The sequence below is a fragment of the Aptenodytes forsteri genome, unplaced genomic scaffold (genome assembly GCF_000699145.1).
Source record: "Aptenodytes forsteri isolate BGI_AS27 unplaced genomic scaffold, ASM69914v1 Scaffold433, whole genome shotgun sequence".
In the NCBI taxonomy this organism is placed as follows: domain Eukaryota; kingdom Metazoa; phylum Chordata; class Aves; order Sphenisciformes; family Spheniscidae; genus Aptenodytes; species Aptenodytes forsteri.
This window is the reverse complement of record NW_008795028.1, coordinates 1448040-1469023: the sequence shown is the minus strand read 5'-3', so window position 1 is coordinate 1469023 and position 20984 is coordinate 1448040. Positions and strand designations below refer to the sequence as shown.

Here is a 20984-nt window from a genome sequence, read left to right as displayed (position 1 = left end):
ACGTGTAGATGAGGCACTTAGGGACATGGTTTAGTGGGCATGGTGGTGTTGGGTTGACGGTTGGACTCAATGGTCTTAGAGGTCTCTTCCAACCTTAATGACTCCATGATTCTATGACAGACACGTGATTCAGCTGTCAATCTGTCTCCTTATATGAATCAGAGCCCTTAAATACTTACTGTCTGGAACTTTCAGAAATTTTAAAGTTTCTTACAGATTGAGGGTGAAGGCATACTAGATGACAGTTGTTATGCCTGAATACTTAAAAACAAAGAGTCATACCAGAATATCATGATTCTATGACAGACACGTGATTCAGCTGTCAATCTGTCTCCTTATATGAATCAGAGCCCTTAAATACTTACTGTCTGGAACTTTCAGAAATTTTAAAGTTTCTTACAGATTGAGGGTGAAGGCATACTAGATGACAGTTGTTATGCCTGAATACTTAAAAACAAAGAGTCATACCAGAATATATTACTGACCTCACAGTGCTTAACGCTCACAATGCCAGAGTTTTTATAGTTTTTTTTCTTCTGTCTTTTCTTTTCATTGATGCACTCAAATTCAACCTGCATGAATGCAAACAAATCCAACAAAAGCACTATAAATAGCATTTATGCAACAAATCTAAAAATTCTTTATTCTAGGACTGATACTTTGGGCTTGTATTAAAAATGCAGTTTATTTCACTAACAAGCAAAACTAAACCCAGCCTGCCCCAAATCAGCAAGAAAAAAACCATTATTATGACAGAAATCCTCTCTTACCCAAAAGCTTACAAAAACGTTTGTTTAGACAACTGTATTTCAACCAAACGAAGAAATTATGTACCATTTTCCCTCTGAGAATTCTGCTAACAACTTTCTTTTTGGTAAAGACATGGCGATTCAGGCAAAGCATCACTGTTTCCAGCAGCTGTGGCAGTAACGTACAAAATAAGAGCTATATGTTTAAGCTTTCCAAAAATCAGTTGTTGAGGCTTCATCAACTATACCAATACCTTAACCCCCAAGTGCAATCAACAGCTAGCCAGTTTAAGCAGCACCTGCCACCACACAGTCACGATGGCACAATGCAGCATGTTTGGTGCACAAATAGTCCGAGGAGGTATTCCAGACATGCCTTCTGGCTCAGTGCCAGAAACAGGTTCCACTGCTTTGGTTTAAGCTAATTAAGTTTTAAAAAGTGATCTTGCAATTAATCTCAAGTGAAAAAAATGCACTAACAAGGTCAGCACCTGAGAAGTCTACATGCCTCTTCTTTACCTTTTTTTTTTTTTTTTGGACATTTCACCACCAGCATCACTTCTATTTGATGGAAATTGTCTTTCAGGGACTTGTTTTTGTACTATGTCAATTGATGAGGTACTCATTAATAATGGTCATGGGATACATAGCATGTACAATCTTTCAACTACATTTTGTAATCCTCCAACCAGAGCACACTAACAGCATGCCTGGGGGGGAAGATACACCTTAAGGGAAGGGGGGGGGCAGAAATCGGCAATCCTCCAGAGAATGAAAAGCCACCCATTCACTCCAGTCATATAAGATTAGATTTTTCAGCAACTGAGGATACAGAGTCACACCCATGCTCGCCTCAAGTAAACTTGAAAGAAGTTGTGCCAAATCTCCCACAGGTGCAGCTGATATCAGAATTGTGGGAGTAACTAATGAGCATGCTTGGAGTATATAAAGTCAAATTCTAACGTGCACTGGAAATATTTTAGACATTATCAAATTAATCAGGTCACTCAGGATTATAGGTTAGTTCCTTTTAGAAGTAGAAGAAACCTGGAGCACATTATTTGTGTTCTCTCTTATCTTCGCTTCATCTTACTGACACAGCAATAAATTACTTGGAATAGGTATAGCCACAGTTCTCATGAAAACAACTTTCTTAAAGCATTTCTAAAACCAGCACAGGCAAATTATAACTTAAAATACCTTTTCTTTAAATTCAAAAGAGACTGCACCTATTATGCTACTAGGGGAGCAATGAAAATAAATACTTGTATTCTCCTTTACACAACACGCTTCACACTGCACGGGAACTCACTATCACAGTTCTTACAAAAAATATGTGCTTGAAAATGTGAACGTACAAACCTACTAGGTTTGTTCAATTTATGATACTGCTCTATAACAAAAGTGCAGCTTTTTTTTTTTAAATTATGAAATACATCTTATTAAAAAGAGTCATAAAATCTTCATTAAAAAAGCAGAAAAAATTATTTTATTAAGTCCTCCTGCTCCCCCATGGGTTTTTTTTGCACACTTTAATTACAGTAATAAGAAGGATCACTGTCAGCCTTGAAAGCTAAACTGATACCACCTGGCCCCTGAAAATCTAGAAAAAAATGAGAAAAACACCTAAGAGCTCCAAATAGGCAGCATATGAATTACATGCGTATGGTATGAGCCCAAAATTCCTTACAAACAATACAAAACCTTAAGAGGCATTAAACTGAACCATACATAATACAAAATGAATTCAGAAACAGGTATCTAGAAGAAAAGCATGGCAGGGCACAAAGCAGCAATCAAAAAAACACTACAGCCAAGGTTAACTCTTCACATGCAATAGCTCTGAAGAATTTAGTACAAATGCAACACCCCAGGTGTCAGAAAAGTACAAGCAGACACTCAATATATCCCATTATTATTAATGAAGGAGCAGGTCTGCAGGTTTTATGGAAATAAAGGAAAAGATGGTAAAATATTTTGACAACATACATGTGCATAAAACAAAGACTTTTATGTTAAGGTTGCTATGCCACCTTTCGTCTTCTAAATGTAAACCTTATCTATTAAAAGGTTTGCAAATTGTTATAGTTCATAAGAACAAGAAGGGTAATTTCACTTTAAAGAAGAGCCACCTAATGTAACACATTCAATTGCCTTTTTGTGCAGTGGCATAAATGTTGAATTTTTTCACATTCACTAAAATATGCATGAGAGCTGGTAAGTGCCATACTTGAAATATACTTGAAAAATACTACAAGCTTTGGCCTTTTAACTGCAGCGACATTCGTACTGCATTCTGTCTTTGACACTCTAAATTTTTTGATTTCTGTATTTTTATGATTAATGAAATTCATTTGTGCTGATGGCTGGGTATTTAGATATGTAATATTAAAAACTGCAACCAAGATATTAATCCTAGGAAAGTGGATGCATAGTGTAAATGCTGAGTCAGCCTCAACTACAGTAGCATTGTTAAGGTGTAGCCTAACACAACTTTGATACCTGCAAGTCAAGTGACATAAGTTTTGCTGCAAAATGAGTAAAACAGCTTATCAAAAACACACAGGCAGCTTAGACTATGTAAGACTTACAGGTGAGGACCGAGATGCTTCCTTCAGTTTTGACATCGTAGTTTGAAAACTTCCTATGAGATCATGAGACCCATCACTATCATAGTCATAGCACTCAACCTAAAATGAAGCATTTTTTCAGTGTTAGTAACAGAAATGGCCCGAAAAAAGCAATAGACACTGCAATGGCATTTCTAGTTCAGGCAAACCTGAACCTCCAAAACATTCCTAAATCTCTTACATCACGAAGTTTTTCCTCACATTGCAGTCTTAGAATTGCATAGAGTTCCATCTAAAAATTACGGATTAAGATTGGGTAAAAGCCAATATACCCAGTTTCAGAACAGATCTTCCACTGAAGCGAAGGAGAGACGAGAATACTAAGCAGTGTCGCGTCCCGCATGAGCAGGTAACATCAATTACATTGAACTACATTTTGGGAGTGAGGGGGTATCGGAAGAGTAGGAAAACAATCTGTAGGGTTTTTTACTCTCATCATGGATTAAGAGACTTAGTTTTTTGGAGGTATTAAGGAAATTTAACTATCTCTGAGCATCCAGCTAAAAATTTAGTAAATCAATTATTCAGCGATCACAAGAGTTGTATTAATACTTTTATTTTACTGTATTAATCTTCAAGATAACTCAGAATTTATAAGCATATGAAGGTTCAGCCCTAAATCAAAGATTAGCAAATTTAAACAGTCACTACGATCCACACTTTATGGATCAGAATGTCAACTAAAAATGCCTCTTTTCCTGTATTCACTGTTTAATGCTAAGTTTTACTATTCAGCCGACTCATCCTTTAACACCCCAACCCACCAAAAAAGGCAGAACAAGTGAAAAATACTTTTTTTCCCTTTTTGAGAACCTATCAGTTTGAGTGAGCATAATTTTACTGCTGTTACTTTAACCTTATAGCGTCCTCAAATTTTTGTTTTTTTAAAAGCTGAACTTATGAATGTGCCCCAACTGCCTTTCTAGATAAAAAGCTGGGTATTTATCTATAATAGCTTATGCTAATTCCATCCACTTCTGATATTTTATTTCAGTTTAGCAAAACAGACATGCTAGCTAACTTAATCAAATCACAGAAAAACAAATTAAAATAATTTAATATTAATTATAAACAATAATAAATCAGGAGTCAAAGTAGGAATCCCCCATTATTTGGAATCAAAACATAACCTTCAAGAACAACTTTTCTGAATACATACGGCTTATCTATAAACAGCTATTTTCACGTCCGTCTTTCCAGACTGAAAAAAATCCTATGTTATATTCAAGAAACAATTTAGTTGATTACTTGACCACTTCATTTAGGAATAACAAAGTAAAGCAAACAAATTCAACATACACTTGAGCTTCTGAGAGGAATTAACTTTCTGAAAACAAACAGTAATGTTGAAGTACAAAATATGATGCGTAGATTGCAAGTTCTACACTGTGCAGAACATGCCTCTATGTTGCGGTTTGCACTACTCCTACAACATTTTGAATGCACTAATAAATAAAATACATGCACATGCACTGAATAGCAACTTAAATCTCATACAAGAAGCCACAGTACCAACAGACTAACGTTCATGGCAGATGCTGTGTAAAAATTCTTTTGAATGCCATAAATTAAGCCAATCAAATACTCAGCCAAGTGCTTCAGTACCTGAAATTTAAAACCGAAGACATTTCCTGAACCAAAAGTTATGATACCTGTTCACAGTTAGCACAGTTATTTCTTTTTTCTTTTAAAGGGATTAAAGTTTGTCTTGCTTGATATATTTGACCCATCCAGGCCAATTTTCAATACTTACTCCAGGCAAGACAGAAATATTACTTTTGTTCCACATATGCTCTCCTGGACATGCAATAGCGCTAGGGAAGCATGTGATAAAATTGCATATATATTTTCCCCAGCAGAAGTAGGCATGCTTGCTCCAGATGAAAGGCTGACTTTTTCAACACAGAAAGACTTCACTGACTGCAGACACATTCACATGGAATATAGCAATAAATCCAGAAGATAAAAGAATCAACTTAGTTTGTGCATTGCTGGGGATACACAAACTAAGCCATTAAATAGATGAAAAGCCACTCATTATGGAAAAGTTGGTGGTTTTACTTACTATGACAAATAGCCCATTACGTATGCAACTGTGCGCATATAAAAGTGTTAAAAGTATTGTTTAATCCTTCAACAACATTATAATACAATTCTGTCTGCATTTTAATGTTTGAACTGATAGCTCCCGGATTTCTAAGTTAAGACATAATCCTACTGTCTGTCTGCAAGTCCATAATAACTCCAAGTAAAATCTATTTCCTCTGGAAATAAACCTACACTTCTGAGGTAAGATTCCAAAGAACAGACTTCATTAAAATGATGATAGAGCTGAGAATAACTCCATCTTAATAGATATCTTTTAACCAATGGTCTATAGTTTTAGCATGGCTGTTTACTGAAAAAGAGAAATATATTTACAGTATATGGAAATGTAAGAGCTGTCACAGCTATTTTGGGGAAAAAGGAAGCAGAAAGGCATGAGAAGGAAAAAAAAACCACAGAAGCAGCAAGGGAAGCAGGTTCTAGGCTTGTAAAGTCGTTCATTAGTCTGCTCTATAATTATATATTTAAATCTATACAGGTGCTTGTAACACCCAGATCCCTGTGGCTGTTAAGCATTTTCCAGGACTGCCTCAAGTCATATGACTAATACCTGTCACATGCAGATCATGCTCTCATTTTTCCTTTCCAGAGGAAGAATGGCAAGTATAGTGGTCTGTTTCATTTGGGTTTTTGGGGTTTTTTTTTAAATGCTAAAATAGCAGGTTCCTAACGTATTCATAATATCTTATAAATAGCATTTTGATTGGTTGTTTAGCTTCCCCTAAAGGGAATTCCTGAAGAAAAACATTCAGAAGTTAAACATAGTTTATTCAAGATAAGATTTGAAGATACAAAGAGTTAAAGACCAGTCCTGGTAAAACTGCCACTTCACAGGTTTGGTTGACTTTCTGACAGAAAGTTTCATCTGGGGAGAAAAGTTGCTACATCTGGTATCCACAAGATACATGTAGACCACATCTGTTATCTCAGCCAGTATATTAAGAATTTCATTAGCATTCCCTGTTGCACCAGTAACAAAGTATTACAAGATCCATAGTACAGCAAAGCATATTCTAGCCTTTACAATGCATCTTTCACTATGCAGTATCTTAACACCACTAATATTGGTTGATGCGACACTAAAACTGTACGATCTAAATAAGAAACTGAACTGGACATTTCAAAGCTACTTATACTCAACTGGTTTCCCAGACTTTCAAAGACTAACTTTTACCAGATAATGCATCACAAATATGAGATTTTTTTTTCCCAAAACATGCATGTATCTCTGTGACTTTCAAATAAGAAACAAAAAGAGGCAATAACTAGAATAACACATCTTCCATTTATTACATATCCTACTTTTTTTTAATGCGTTGATTCATACACACATTTCAGATACACTACCTTGATTGACTTATCCATGTCACTGTAACACAGTGAATTGAGAGAGATTTTAAAGGGCCTCCAAACCGGATTCAGGTTGTTTTTAATAACCTGTAAAAAAAAAATTCCAGAATAGTATTGTTCACAAGAGTGGAAAGTAGTCATTGTAATTGGTCATACCTTCATGTCATGATTTTTGTAAGGAAAACCAGTTGACTAATGCTGCTGTCAATCACGTCCTGCAATCCAAATCCTAACATATAGGATATAAACAAACAAAACATTCCTAACATGCAGTAGTATTGTCCAAAAGAGATGGTATCTTTCAACTCCATATTTTTCTAGACTGCATTGTGATCTACTATATCATTCAGCTACCACACTGCAAAAAAATAAATTCCTTTATCGTTACCAGTAGATTTTTTTTAAGAAGCACACACACACACATATATATATATATATACACATTCACACAAACATATATGAAAGTGTGACTTACCAAAAAAACATGGAAAAAGATTACACTGGAATTTCTGAATACATCAGTGCTCTGGAAGATTACAATTCACTCCAGCTTATATTTATTCTGAAATGCCACTTACAGAAATGTTCCCTCAAGAAATTCATGGTACAGTTAAGCAGAAACAGTGCATGAGGATAAAAAGACACCCTACTGCACACAGTCTCTCAAGCTGAATGCTAAATAAGTGATATTTAAGAATAATACTGAAGGATCTGCGAATTTGTCAACTGGAAAGTGTCTGTAATATACCCAGTACACCAAATAATGGTCTCAGAAAGCACAAGAAACTACACACAACAAGCAATACTTAATTAATAATACCTAATAATAGTAATACTTATACTTCCAGTACTGTAGGATTGCAGAGAAAGAAATCTCTCTTTTGCAAATAAAAACAGTAAATAATACTTAGTAACATAAAAAGGTTTTTAAAATCTGTAACATAAAGAACTAATCCTCCAGACAGTTCTAGGCTGGAACAGCAAATTCTGGATTTGTTACTGAAATTGAAGATGACTGAAATACTCATGGAAAAGATACATTTTATGTAGAAGAACCGCCTCATGAGAGAAACTATTTTTATAAATCTGACACAAAGAGGATTTATACTTCAACATCCGTGCTTCAAAATTAATACGGCCACAAGCTCAAATGCACACAGTACCTCAGTTGTGACTAGGGCCTGAGCTTCCACTACAGTGAGAAGTTTTGAACCTACTCCTACCCTGTCAGTTGCTGCCACAGGACCTTGGCACTTCCCTCCTGGGTGGAAGGCTGCTGCTGCTCAAGCACGTTTTCCCCTCACTCAGCATTATGCTTGGCTTGCCCTTGCTATGCAAGCATTCGGTGTAATTACTTCCATTAGTAAATGGTACAGCTAGGTGACACTGACATAAGAACAGCACAGTCACAGGAATGCTCAAGTTCTAACCTTAGAGTAGCACTGAGACAAATGTCCCTGTGTGAGTATGCAGTACCTTTTCAAAACATTTGTTTTCTTCTAGATTGCAGAAAGTTTAAAAAAAAAAATTTCCATTAAAATAGGATGGCATAAACCAGAATCAGAGTAAGGTAAACTTCTCATCCTATCAGAAAATCAGTGGAACAGCTGAGGTGATTTCTAACTGGTCTGCATGTCACCTGCCAGACCATTCTCTTCTTTCTGTTAGGCACTGTACCTCTGGTGCTGTGACACACTGGAAATCAAATAACCTTAATCTCTAGGTTGTTGACTGAAAATATCCTACCTCTGTTCTGTGAACCATCACCCAGTTTCCATCTCCAGTCTGCTTGTGGAATTCCAGATAAGGATCTGACTTTCCAAAAAAATCCTGTATTTAAAGAACATGTAATTATCAAAGAACAGCCTGTGGCATGAATGCCATTAAATGCTAGTTAAAACACACTTAGATTAACAAAAGGTAAACTAAATATTCAGGGAACAAAAGCTTTAGATGAAGAAATGCAAGTCTGATTATATTGCCACCTGTGAAAGAGAGGAAGAAAATGGGGCATGTCCATCAATTTAGGATAAAAGTTCTGCAGTGTCTACATACGAAATACCTGACAGTACAAGCAAAAGAATACTTGTAAGTACTATGATGCATAGTTAGGAAATTAAAGATTTCATCCAGTTCAAAAAAGTATCATTAAATTGACTGGGGAAAAAAAATAACATTTTTTCCATTTTTTTTTTTAAATTTTGTTTTTAAAAGTCTTTCTAAATACAGTTTTTTTAGCCAGCCCCAAAATATTTAACATAACAGATTTATACACTCCAAGTACACTCTTTACCATTTAATCGAGAGAGCTAACAGGTAATCATTTATACAAGTACTCAAACCAATGGATATACCAAAACGCCCTTATCTTTGTGATTAAATGTAAAGATTTACATTTAAATGGAAGCGTGCTATTCAAGGAATATCCCTGCAAGGCACTTGTCTTATTTAGAAATTATAATTCATTTCAAAACAGTTAATGAAGTTACTCTGAAGCAATCTTTCTTCAATTTCTTTTTTAGTCTAAGAAAATCTTAAAAGATTTAATTATTTCAGCAAAAAATAAGAATGGACATTTTCATGTTTCCTGTTTCGACAAGAGTCTGATTTTACTACTTTATCAAAAAAACAGCAATCACTTAAATACCTTATTGTCCAGTTTCCTTGCTTCTACTTCCAGTACAACCACCCTGTTATCCTTCACTTCTTCTGCTGTAATCTAGATAGGCAAACAACAAAAAATACTTATTTTGTATTCAGGAACTACAAATTTTCACGTACTCACAACACTCCTATGACAGGTCCATTAAAAAAAACCATGTCTGCTCACAAATGAAGCATTAAAAAATGGGGTGGGGAGAGGGAGGAACAATTTGATTTGACATTGGGATTCACTAGATGATGACACTGACAATTAAAGATACTGTCCAAACAGTAGCACATCGGATGCCCTAATTATTTTGATGGATGCAGTGAGACTTATAGATGCAGATGGTGCGCTGCTCTCCATTTGGATGACAAAGAAATATTAGTGGAGGAAAAAAAAATGCTTTAAGATACTTTTTACAGCACTGTAGATTAGACACGCTGTGTTCAAGCTACTAATTAACTAAAACAACCCCCACAAAAACATTTAAGGATAAACGCTGAAGATATTTATTGTCTTACCGTAATACTTCCTCTTCCAGCAGGTCTGCCATTTTTAAGTACTAATGGTTTTGTTAGAGTCCTGCTAGAAACTATCTGCCAAGACAAAATTTGAGTATCAAGCATTATTAGCGCAATTTAATAGATTTTTCAAAGGAATTAAATGAGATAGTGAGGTATTTTCATTTTAGGAATTTTTCCTTCAGCATGAAGATGACAGCATTACATTTACTTCCCATGATCTCCTATAAATAAATAGGTAATACTTGATACACTTCAAAATTTTAAAACACATAGGCAGATGAATACATGCAGTTTCAGGAGCAATGTGAAATACAATGTCTTGTAGTAACACGATACACATACATGAACAAAGATAATACCTTAAGTTCCAATCTCAAATTGTTCTGAAGTTTTTCATACATACCGTTCAAACACATGCAAGCCATGTTTCATAAATGGCTTCAGCAAACAGATTTATAAACACAATATTTGTTGTGCAAACAAACATCAGCCTCCCCCTGCAGTGTTTCTAGGTGATTTTATTTTATCCTCTTCAGGCAATGCTTTCTCAGAAGTGTGTCTACCCATTCTACAGGTCCTCCTTTACTTTAAGAATGAATGATTGTTACTGAATTTCATTTCACAATGCCTCCATCTTCATAATGCACTTAAAATAAAAATACTTTAGACACAAGGGAGGAAAAATCCCAAGATGACTCTCCTGAGAAGAAGTGCCTTCAAAGGATCTATTAGAAAGAACAAGTTAAAAAGAAGCTGCCCAATTGTGAGAGCACCAATAGCAGAATTTGACAGGGAGCGAAATCAACAGTAGGCAGAACCAGAATCACTGCTTGCCTTGAGTGGAAAGCAAATTACAAGGTTAACATGGCCCTTGTGAACACTCTTAGGTTGCTATACACCAGTTCTCTTTTTATGGAGCATAAAAATAAAGAATTTGAGTATTAGAGTAAATAAACAGCAATTACTACTTCGTGCTCATTGACAGTCCACATACCTTCAGACAGCAATCTGGACAGTCACCATTCTAGAGTACATTTCAGGGCATCATCTCAAGACCTTTTGCAAATAAAATGTATATACACAGAACTGAGGCTTGAAAAAAACAGATGAAGGGAATCCTATTCAATTTAAGAGTGCCCCAACTACACAAGAACATAGTGATGAACTTAAGATAAAAGTGGTTAATAATTTGCATTAACTTATATTTTCTTAATTCTAAGGGAAATCATCTGTATACTTACTTGTCCCAGTGTACACTCCAATTCTCCTAAGAAGTCATCGTCATTCAGATCAAAGGTTTTGTTATCGATGTCATATATTCCAAATTTAAGTTTCTGAACAAGCTCAAAATAGTAATCAATTAGGAATTTCTTGGCAAACTTTGGGTTCAAGGAATTCTTAACTCTTTCTGTGCGATCAACCTGCAGTTACAGAGATATCACTTTATCCAGTATTTCACCAACCAAACAAGCACTCAAATCAAATAAAATATTATTGAAGACTTCCAAAACTACTTCTTAGTATAAAGCCGTATCTTCCTACAAACCTTTCATCAAATATAAATAACCACATTACATTACAAAACCCACTGCTGAAAGTCAGAGATATTTGAGGACCTGTTTTTCTTTGCTCTCTGTAAGGATTATCTACTCCTGCGTAGGGAAGACCAACATAAAAGTGGTATATTGTCAAATCCAGGGTGAGACCCTACTTTTGGAGTACTGTATTTATAAAAGCACATTTAAGCACTTGGAAGGCTTCTTTGTTGGTCCACACATGGCTGGGGGAACAGTGCTAAAAATCAGACAGGTGTAAGTATTTATTAGAAAACAATTATTAGTGTGCTACCTGTATAACTATTATAGACATAATCTAGTGAAAAGTATTCAGAGGTGCTGGTATATAATTAAAATGTTCTAATGAAATCATATGCTCCAGTGTTTTAAAAGGTCCAACAAATTAGACTGTGTTTTTAGCAGATTCATGAGAAGCATCACACTGTACCTCATACCACTGCTGACCACTCGTGTTCTGGAGAAGCACACACAGCGGGTCTGACTTGGAACCAACATCTTTATCCAAGAGATTGGTGCAGGCAATAGTCAGCTCCACCTTTGTCACACACTGTGCCGCCATTTGTTAAGCTAGAAAGCACCACAGAAATCATTATTTTTAAAATGGACTAAAAAGCAAACAATGGGATTGTCACAATGCACTAATTCTCTGACTGATCATTAGAATTGTCAGCTTGTCAGGAGAGAGGTTTGAGGCTCCAAATGCAAATTTAAGATTTATGATGTACCAACATTACAGCGTTACTGTCATACTCTTGGCTTTGCCACATAGGTATAAAACTTCATTTCAAAATCTGCAAATAAGAAACAAGATTGGGTTTCTTAGAATGTTTGAGGAACCAAACGGAAAACAGGATACACCACAAAGAAAGCACAGTGGTTTGAACTGCTGACAATAAAACTTTGCAAGCTTTAAATTACATCCTGTAAAGCCCACATGAATGCCAGTATCTTATAATGTAGATATTAATAATAATTCAATGAATAAGGGAAAAAAAAATCATATTATATACTCCCCCACCAAACCTTTGTAACAAAACGCTGAAGCCACGAGCATGGCAGAATTGGAAAAGGAATTTAAGTGGGTAAGAGGAATAGGTGACCTTGCTTTAGTAAATATTCAAAAACAACTACAATTTCTACTAATAGGTATAAACAACTTTGAAGTCAAGTAACAACTGAGAATTAGGAGGAAGTGTTCTTTCTGGAGGTTCATTTAAAAAAAGAACAACTAAAAGCTTTCTCACATTTCCTCTTAAGTATCTCAATCATTCTCCACTGAAACTGAGAAGACCAGCAGATATTACAAACCTACAGAAACAACTTCATTATCAGTTATGAATCCTACTCTGGGATAACATGCATTTGCAAGCCTAATTAGGTCTGAGCAGCAGATGTTTTCTATATAAAAAAATCTCTTAATTATACTCTTCAGGAATACAGTTGATCATTTCCAACACCTCTTTGGGAGGTGAGCCTCTACAGTATAATTGCCCCGACACTAAAGAGAATAAGGACGGAAAGGCATCCGCTTCTATCTAGCCAGCTCACTGACATCATACACATACAGTGTACTTGAACATGAAAGTATACTTAACCCAACCCATCTCTCTTCCTTTCATTGCATTCATATGACTTTTGGTGAAAAGGAACTTTTTTTAGAGGCAAAAAGGGAAAGGAAGATGGAAAAGAGGAACGATGAACTGAAAACAGCAGAAAGAAAACACTGTGGTCTGAGGGAATTTTCCTGAGGCTTCCTGTATTCCACTAGGGCACACTTCACACGTTGCCTCTCCATCTCTGTTTTGCTATCTTAGAGATGGACCTTTTGGAGACTGAAGTAAATATAAATGATCTGTAAAGGAACCACTCAAACATCCATGCACACACATTACTGTTAAGAAGCATATCAGATTCATGGAAACCCTCCTGCACCTCCCGAACACCTAAATGCAATTCCATCTTTAAGTATCTTTTGCTCCCATGACTTTACCAAGTTTCAGTCATTGTCCTTGAGGGGAAAAAAGTGAAGCTGTAAGTATTTAAATTGTTTTTAAACCAATGTTTTTTAGGCTTAGAAAGCATACCTTTAAAAAGCAGTCTGCCCCCTTTTTCCTGGTTCTCTTTTTATACTGGTATTTTCCATTCCCTATTGCTTTCCTGGCTGCCAGACAGAGCTCATTAACAGTCAGTGGCTTTGCCCACAGAATCCAGTGCAGACCAGCGCATGACTCCTTAATGGCTGTTTCCAGAAAAACAACTTTCTGCTGACAAAATGATGCTCTAATACCCACTGTTGCTGCAACACCAAGTAGAAAGGGTTTTCATGACATTCAACAGAATTCAAATTTGAATTGAGACATATTTCTGAAAACAGTCAAAATTTTCTTGCTCTAACTTCCCTGAAACTCCTTATTATTACGAGTCCCTGAGAGGACTTGTAGCCATATTTCTTTTGTTAAAGTAACGTTTCCAAGAGTGGAGAGCATCCAGTCAACCTAAAAATCTGGTCAGCTTTTTCTACGTAGCCTGTGCGTGTGTGTACATGTCCCACTTCTCTTACTTCACAAGTACTTTCTCACATGAATACACCAATTCTGTTACTTCCTCTCCTCCTCCACGTGTCACTGACTCTCCCACTATGCAACTAATGTGGGAAAAGAGCAGATTTAGCAAAAAGAGGTGCTGTGCAAAAAGCATCCTTTAACACAGACAGAAAGGAAGAATAAAAAAGCTGCTTCCCTTCCCTGAAATGCAACTGCTTGTTTGAAACCTAATAATTGCATCCATATTAGATAAAGACAACTTATAACAAGAACATGCGTTTATCCAAGTGGAGGATACTCAACTTCCCAAATCCTGAAATGGTCCTTTAATCTCTTCCATGTCCAGTTTTGCAAAATCCAAGATGAAAAATAATGCAAGGCATTTTCCTCAGAGGTTTTGAGGATATTAGAAACCAATATTCGTATAATGGGTTGAAGAGGTCTGTAATACTTCTAATGTATTTCAAGAAATAATTTTGCTATTTTACTTGGAAAAAAAGACAACATGATTATCCATAATACCGTAAGACTGGTAAGTTTTACAGTAAATAGTTGTATACAACCTGATTTTCAATAACATTATAAACATTAAAAATTAGTAAAATACTTACTAGTGAGAAAAAGTCATATCTCATTAACCCAAAACAGTATTTATGGTACTGAAACTCAGTACATAAACAGATACTTCTCTTACAACATTGCAGTCATTACAGAACTTGCAGAGGGCACACAGATGCTTCACATGTGTGAACTTGGAAGTCTTTTAAACAGCAATAGCTGTTGGAGCTCTGTGTATGCTGCACGAATCCTCGTAATCCCATACTGCATAAAAGGAAGAATGACTCCAGCTCCACCCAATTCTCCTCACGTCTGAAAGCCTGTGGTAGCTGAAAACTTCCAAAACGGGTTCTGGAGGTGGGTGGTAGGATTCCTAAAGATGATAAACACCCTCAAGGATCAGTCACTGTCAGGTAAGTAAGCATGCTCTTGTTGAAGACTTGATGGCATACAGAGACTGGCAAATTGCAGTCTCTTCAGGATGGTGGAAATAAGAAATCATGGCTGCACTAGTGCATTACCTCTTGAAATACTATTCTACAACACACTATCAGATCTAGTAGACAAATCACATGCAAAATATTCTAGATACGTGACTGGATTACTTGCACATTTGGGATACTGGAGTAACTTCACATGGACAGATGATATTGTTTGGGCTCTGGTAGGGTGAGCCTTGACTGCCAGTAAGTTACATTACATAACAAGAGGCTTACTTATTCAATTAGTTATTGTTATGAAAGTAACTACTCTCCCCATTGGCCAAATGTTTACACATTTTATGTAAACTGTGTGCCAGACTGAAAAAGTCAGTAGAGCTCAAAAGAGCACAAGCAGTGCTCCAATCCTTCTTGGATTATTAAGTATTTCCCATTTTATGTAAACTGTGTGCCAGACTGAAAAAGTCAGTACCATATACAAGCAGTGCTCCAATCCGTCTTGGATTATTACATATTTCCCATAAACCTGGGCAGATGACAACATGGAAATAAATTAATTATTCAGACTATAAAAATGAAAGTCTTGAACCAAGCCTAAACCTGAAATACTGCACATGAAGCTTTACTGTCCTGAACATTCAGTGTATGCAGTTGTTCAGTCTCTGCTCTTTCAGACAGGACTAAGATACCATTTCTTGCAAATAGAAATTTTTGTGGTAAAGATCTCTAGGCCTGTATTCCTCAGAACCTCTTTTATCGCATCTCAGACCAAGCACTTACAGCACTTCTTGCAACAGCCTTTCGCAAGAAGGGTTCCGGTGAAGAGCTGGCACAAAGATGGACAAAACAAGATTTAAATGAAAATAACCTGGGAGACAACATCCATCTGACAATATAACCTGCTCAATCCATAATCTCAGCATAGTCCTCTAGCATCTCTTTGTAACAGTTGCATATGCAAAGAGCAAAGAAAGACAACATATTCCCAGAAAATGCCACATCTGCTGCAAGCTGACAATGAAATTATGACAAACAGATCCTTCCTTCCACTGATGTAGTAGTAGCGACACAATTTCTAGTGATCTTGAACTACATGTATATAAATGTATATTTAAAAAAAACTCAAGGTAACCCTTCAATTCTCAAGGAAACGGACCACCTCACAGGAGCTGACATTTCATAAAAGTTACAAAGGCTAAGCTTGTTTCATAACATAATTTCATCACTGCATTTGAAAATTAGAGGCTTCTCTAAAAATCATACCTCTAAATCCGAATTCTGGCTCCTCTCTTTCTCTCTCTTTACAGGCAATACAGCTGGTAAAATTCTCATGCGGCACTAGCTGATATGCTCACAAGTTCAGTAACAGAAGCAGCTCAAAGCAATACATCTCAACTTGAATCATGCTGTAAGTATTTAAAGAACCACACAAAACCTTGAGCGTAAGCCGCATCTTCTCACATTCACTATTTAGTATACACAAAGAAATTATATCATTCTTAATTGAACAAGCAAGATTACGCTGATAAAACCCTAATGACCACAGAACTCCTTTTACTGGGGATTACGCCAAACAAAAATAAGAGCTAATACTTAAGAAATCTGAGGCATATGAGTGTTTGAGAAGGAAGACATTATTTTTTCTATGGGAAATGAATCATCTATTTACACAAGCTTCATCATACCCAGGCAGTTCAAATATTTATCTACTGGATTGGTAGCACACTGGTGTAACAAGTCAGCCAACTATATGTAGATAGTTCCTATATATAAAAAATCTATCATTAAGTTACATTAAATAGAATTCTAAATATGTTCTTTGGTAAAAAAAAAATCCCACTGCACAGACCAGAAACTATTAATTTGACTTCTAGGACGCCTGTTCAAAAGATGACTTAGAAACAGCCATTTCTAAATAAACTTCTGTTGACCTTTTTATTCCTGAATTTTAAGCATATCTTTAATGCTGCGGGTTCTTCCCAACACCCTCCTCACAAGAATATTTTAAGAATTTTGGGTGATGTTTTGATCCAAGTGAGCTAAACTATAAAAGGTAATATTGTGCCCTGAACAAGAAAATTAAGAAACACAGATCTCCTGACTTTGAAATTTAGTTGTTTTAAGCAGACAGCATTCAACCAGGGGAAAACTTGTTTCGTGTATATATGTTTTATCAGAATATTTTTATGTCAATTACTTCATGGAAAACAATCTACGAACTATTTGAATAGTATCTTAAATCATGTATTCTTTGTTGCAATTTCTCTGTGTAGAGCCACTGACTGACTTTACAAAATTAGCATTATCCAGAAGAAAGAAAAACTTGTGCCTCACTAAAACTTGCTGCATTTTATTGCAGAAACAAGATGCAAGTGATCACACGTTTTAGACTAATCCTTCTTACAGTCCATTTCAAGACTGGTGTGTTGTAACACTGCATTGTTACAAATACCAGTTCTTAAAAATGAGTTTATGGTAACTTACCTCAAAGGTCTGCCTCTGGGCTTCTTGGCAGAAGGCCAAAACTTCAGCAGTAGCATTAAAATGTGAAATTAAAGGAAATTAAAACCAAGAATTGTTATTCCCATATATCAACCAAAGTAACAGGTTCAAATGCATATACTTTGAGGAACTACAGCTCCTCTTAAAATAAATAACCTGTCCAACAGTTTTATGTGTCCATGACAGCAGCACTGTAAAGATTACTTATGGGAAACTCAGAGTCTTTGTTAGAGAACAAAGTACAATATAAATTAGATATTTAAATAGTCCAGCAAGAAAAGCCCTTTAAGATTTTAAGAACAAAGATCAGATTACCTTTTTTGTCCTACTCATTTAATGCTTTTTTTCCAATCAGGTGATGGTGCTTTAAAGTAAGTAGATCAAAATCAGTAGCTTGCAAGTTCCCAATGGGGCTTATGCTCTAAGAAACCTATGCTTTCCTATGCTGCTAAAGGTCACCTAAGAAAAATCCGTAAAAACACTATCCCACAATGGTCTGGCGTATCATTTTGCATCTTAGTATAAACAATAACACTAACTTCAAACTGACAATCACAAAATTACACTTTACTATAGCCCAGATGTATTTCAAACCTTCCTATAGGCAAACCAAGAGCTCTCCCGTCAGCTGTCCTTTAATTCTGTATCATAGCAGCCACTTGCACTCTGCAATCACTGTGCCTGGGAGGCATCATACATGCTCTGCATATACATAAGCAGTGTCTCTGAACACAGGCACACAGCAATCATGCTGCTACCTGGAACCACCAGATTATTGCACATGTGCTAATCACCTACCATGAGGACTTTGTAATAACCCTCCTGGATGTGAGAAGCACGAGAAGCAAGTTGCCACCACTAGAACTAATTCAGCTGGCTCCTAACTGTGCCTTGGATAAAACACTGAGTGAACATGTGCACTCGATCCAGCTACAGGATGGGAAGGATCTACAGGATACAGCCTCCTTTCAACCATAAAAGAAAGTATGAAGCAAGTGATCCAAATCATTAAGACTATTTCTTAAACAGAAGCTCGGACTCAGCAACCCAGCCCCAAAACTCCTACGTTCAGAAATCCTTCAAACGCTTAATAATGCCATTTTTAAATCCCTGAGCAACAGCATCTCATCTAAAGCAGTACTGAAGACAAACCAAAGAAATTAAACATAAAACAGTAAAAAGCACCATAATTCTACTTCCTGTCTACTTGTTTCCACAAGCCACACCACAACTTCAAGTGTGATGCTAGAAGGGGCCGTTATTAATCTTAGCCTAATTGATCCAAGAATAGAAGTAACTTTGTTGGGTTTAACAGGAACTAATACTAATATAAATACTAACTTGATTATGTATTACTTATGTTGGAACAGCACCCTGACTTTCACTGAAAAATAAACAGAATTAGTAAGGAAGGAAAAAACATATCTTACTACTTAACTTTGCCTCTATAAGTATTTCATAAAAGAAACTATGGTAATGACAGCATCTGATTCTGAATCAGAATAAGGGGGAAAAAAACCCCTAAACTCCACCCCAAGTAATAACAATAACCTATCTGTGGCATTGAGATTCTAGTTTTATTACCCCTAAAACAAGGATCTTTGGTGGTGTTTGTACAAAACAGCTACTATGGCTTCCCTCTAGCCTTAAATTCTGGAGAAGCATTAATGCCTTGGGCATAATCATCAAAGGAAGCGTGGCCAGCAGGTCGAGGGAGGTGATTGTGCCCCTCTGCTCCTCTCTGGTGAGACTCCACCTGGAGTACTGTGTCCAACTATGGAGCCCTCAGCATAAGAAAGACATGGACCTGTTGGAGCGGGTCCAGAGGAGGGTCACAAAAATGATCAGGGGGATGGAACACCTCTCCTATGAAGAAAGGCTGAGAGAGTTGGGGTTGTTCAGCCTAGAGAAGAGAAGGCTTCGGGGAGATCTTATTGCAGCCTATCAGTACTTCAAGGGGGCTTATAAAAAAGACGGGGGCAAACTTTTTAGCAGGGCCTGTTGCGACAGGACAAGGGGGAATGGCTTTAAACTAAAGGGGGGTAGATTTAGACTAGATATAAGGAAGAAATTTTTTATGCTGAGGGTGGTGAAACACTGGCACAGGTTTCCCAGAGAGGTGGTGGATGCCCCATCCCTGGAAACATTCCAGGTCAGGTTGGAGGGGGCTCTGAGCAAGCTGATCTAGTTGAAGATGTCCCTGCCCACGGCAGGGCGGTTGGACTAGAGAACCTTTAGAGGTCCCTTCTAACCTAAACTATTCTATGATTCTATAACACAAGGCTGTAAAAACACTGTGGTACAGCACTGCTACCCTGGAATTCTGGCAGATGACATTTAATAATGGCTCAGTTATTCAACCTACCACAAATGGACTTTTGCTTTCAACAATTAAACTAAAATTAATCTAACAGTCACATATAATGGATTTGTATAGATTAATTCTGAGATATTTAACACAAACATACTTGTTGGAAAAACATTGTATTCTCCCTAACACCGTAACAGAAAAACAAAAAGACCTCTGTCTGTCTCTCCTTGCTCCTCTACACATCTTTCTTGCTTACTTTTTTTTCTTCTAATGCTTATTGGTGTTCTGCTTGCCTTTTGAAAAGTCTTACCTCTATGATATACATACATAAAGTTAAAATTTAAAAATTCAATTGAAAAAAAAAATCTGGGATTAAGTTTTACTCTAATTACTTTTACTAAATAAACTTTTTTGTACCACCACAGAAATATCTTTAACTTGAACATCTGGGAACATAAAACTCCCAAGAAAACAAATGTAAGTTCTGGAGGCAGGGGGATGCATATTACCTTGAGGATACGTAATGCACTTGGAAGACATGAGTATGGAAGCAAAAGTCAAGAGCTTTCATATTTTAACTTTTCCCTAGTGGAAGAGTAAATTATGACAACATGCATGTCAGCTCAGGTTTGTCTTACACGTATGATGCAACTGCAATGAAGAAAGAAAAAAACAACAACCCACCCTAACAGCAGCTCAGGAAGAACAGCGTATGTTTTCTTAGGAACGATGATGACTTCCGAGAGTCTCCTTTCTGAAGGGTGAGGGCGCTTTTCAGAGTAGCGTTACACCGCCACAGAGACCGGCACCCAGAACTGAAATGTTCTGGCGTACAGCTTTAACTTCACCGAGTTTCGCTACCTGAGGGACGGCGAATCAGATGCCTGATTCCTCGAGCTCTGCAGAAGTCTGTGTCCATCTCCCCGCAGAGAGCTGCCTGTCTCTGGGAGCAGGAAGCGGGCCGGCCACCTGAGGGGATGTTTCACAAGAGGAGACTGTTAGAACAGCTGCGAACCGCCGCCTGCAGCCGGGGGGGGGCGGCCGCCC

At 36.8% G+C, this 20984-nt stretch overlaps 2 protein-coding genes across 2 annotated transcripts in view; one reads left to right on the top strand and one right to left on the bottom strand.

Annotated features, from left to right (window-relative positions):
- The window catches only part of CPNE3 (copine 3), a 31209-nt gene extending 13580 nt beyond the window's left edge, over nt 1-17629 (bottom strand). Inside the window, 9 exon segments of the mRNA XM_019471209.1 lie at nt 486-572; nt 3341-3439; nt 6833-6922; nt 8582-8665; nt 9483-9554; nt 10004-10078; nt 11248-11427; nt 12011-12150; nt 17609-17629. Of these exon segments, the coding sequence (XP_019326754.1) occupies nt 486-572; nt 3341-3439; nt 6833-6922; nt 8582-8665; nt 9483-9554; nt 10004-10078; nt 11248-11427; nt 12011-12142 (819 nt within the window). The 5' untranslated portion in view covers nt 12143-12150; nt 17609-17629.
- RMDN1 (regulator of microtubule dynamics 1) overlaps nt 12636-20984 on the top strand; it is a 23029-nt gene continuing 14680 nt past the window's right edge. The window contains exon 1 of the mRNA XM_009276047.1: nt 12636-12665. Coding sequence (XP_009274322.1) covers nt 12636-12665 — 30 coding nt within the window. The remainder of the gene's footprint in view (nt 12666-20984) is intronic.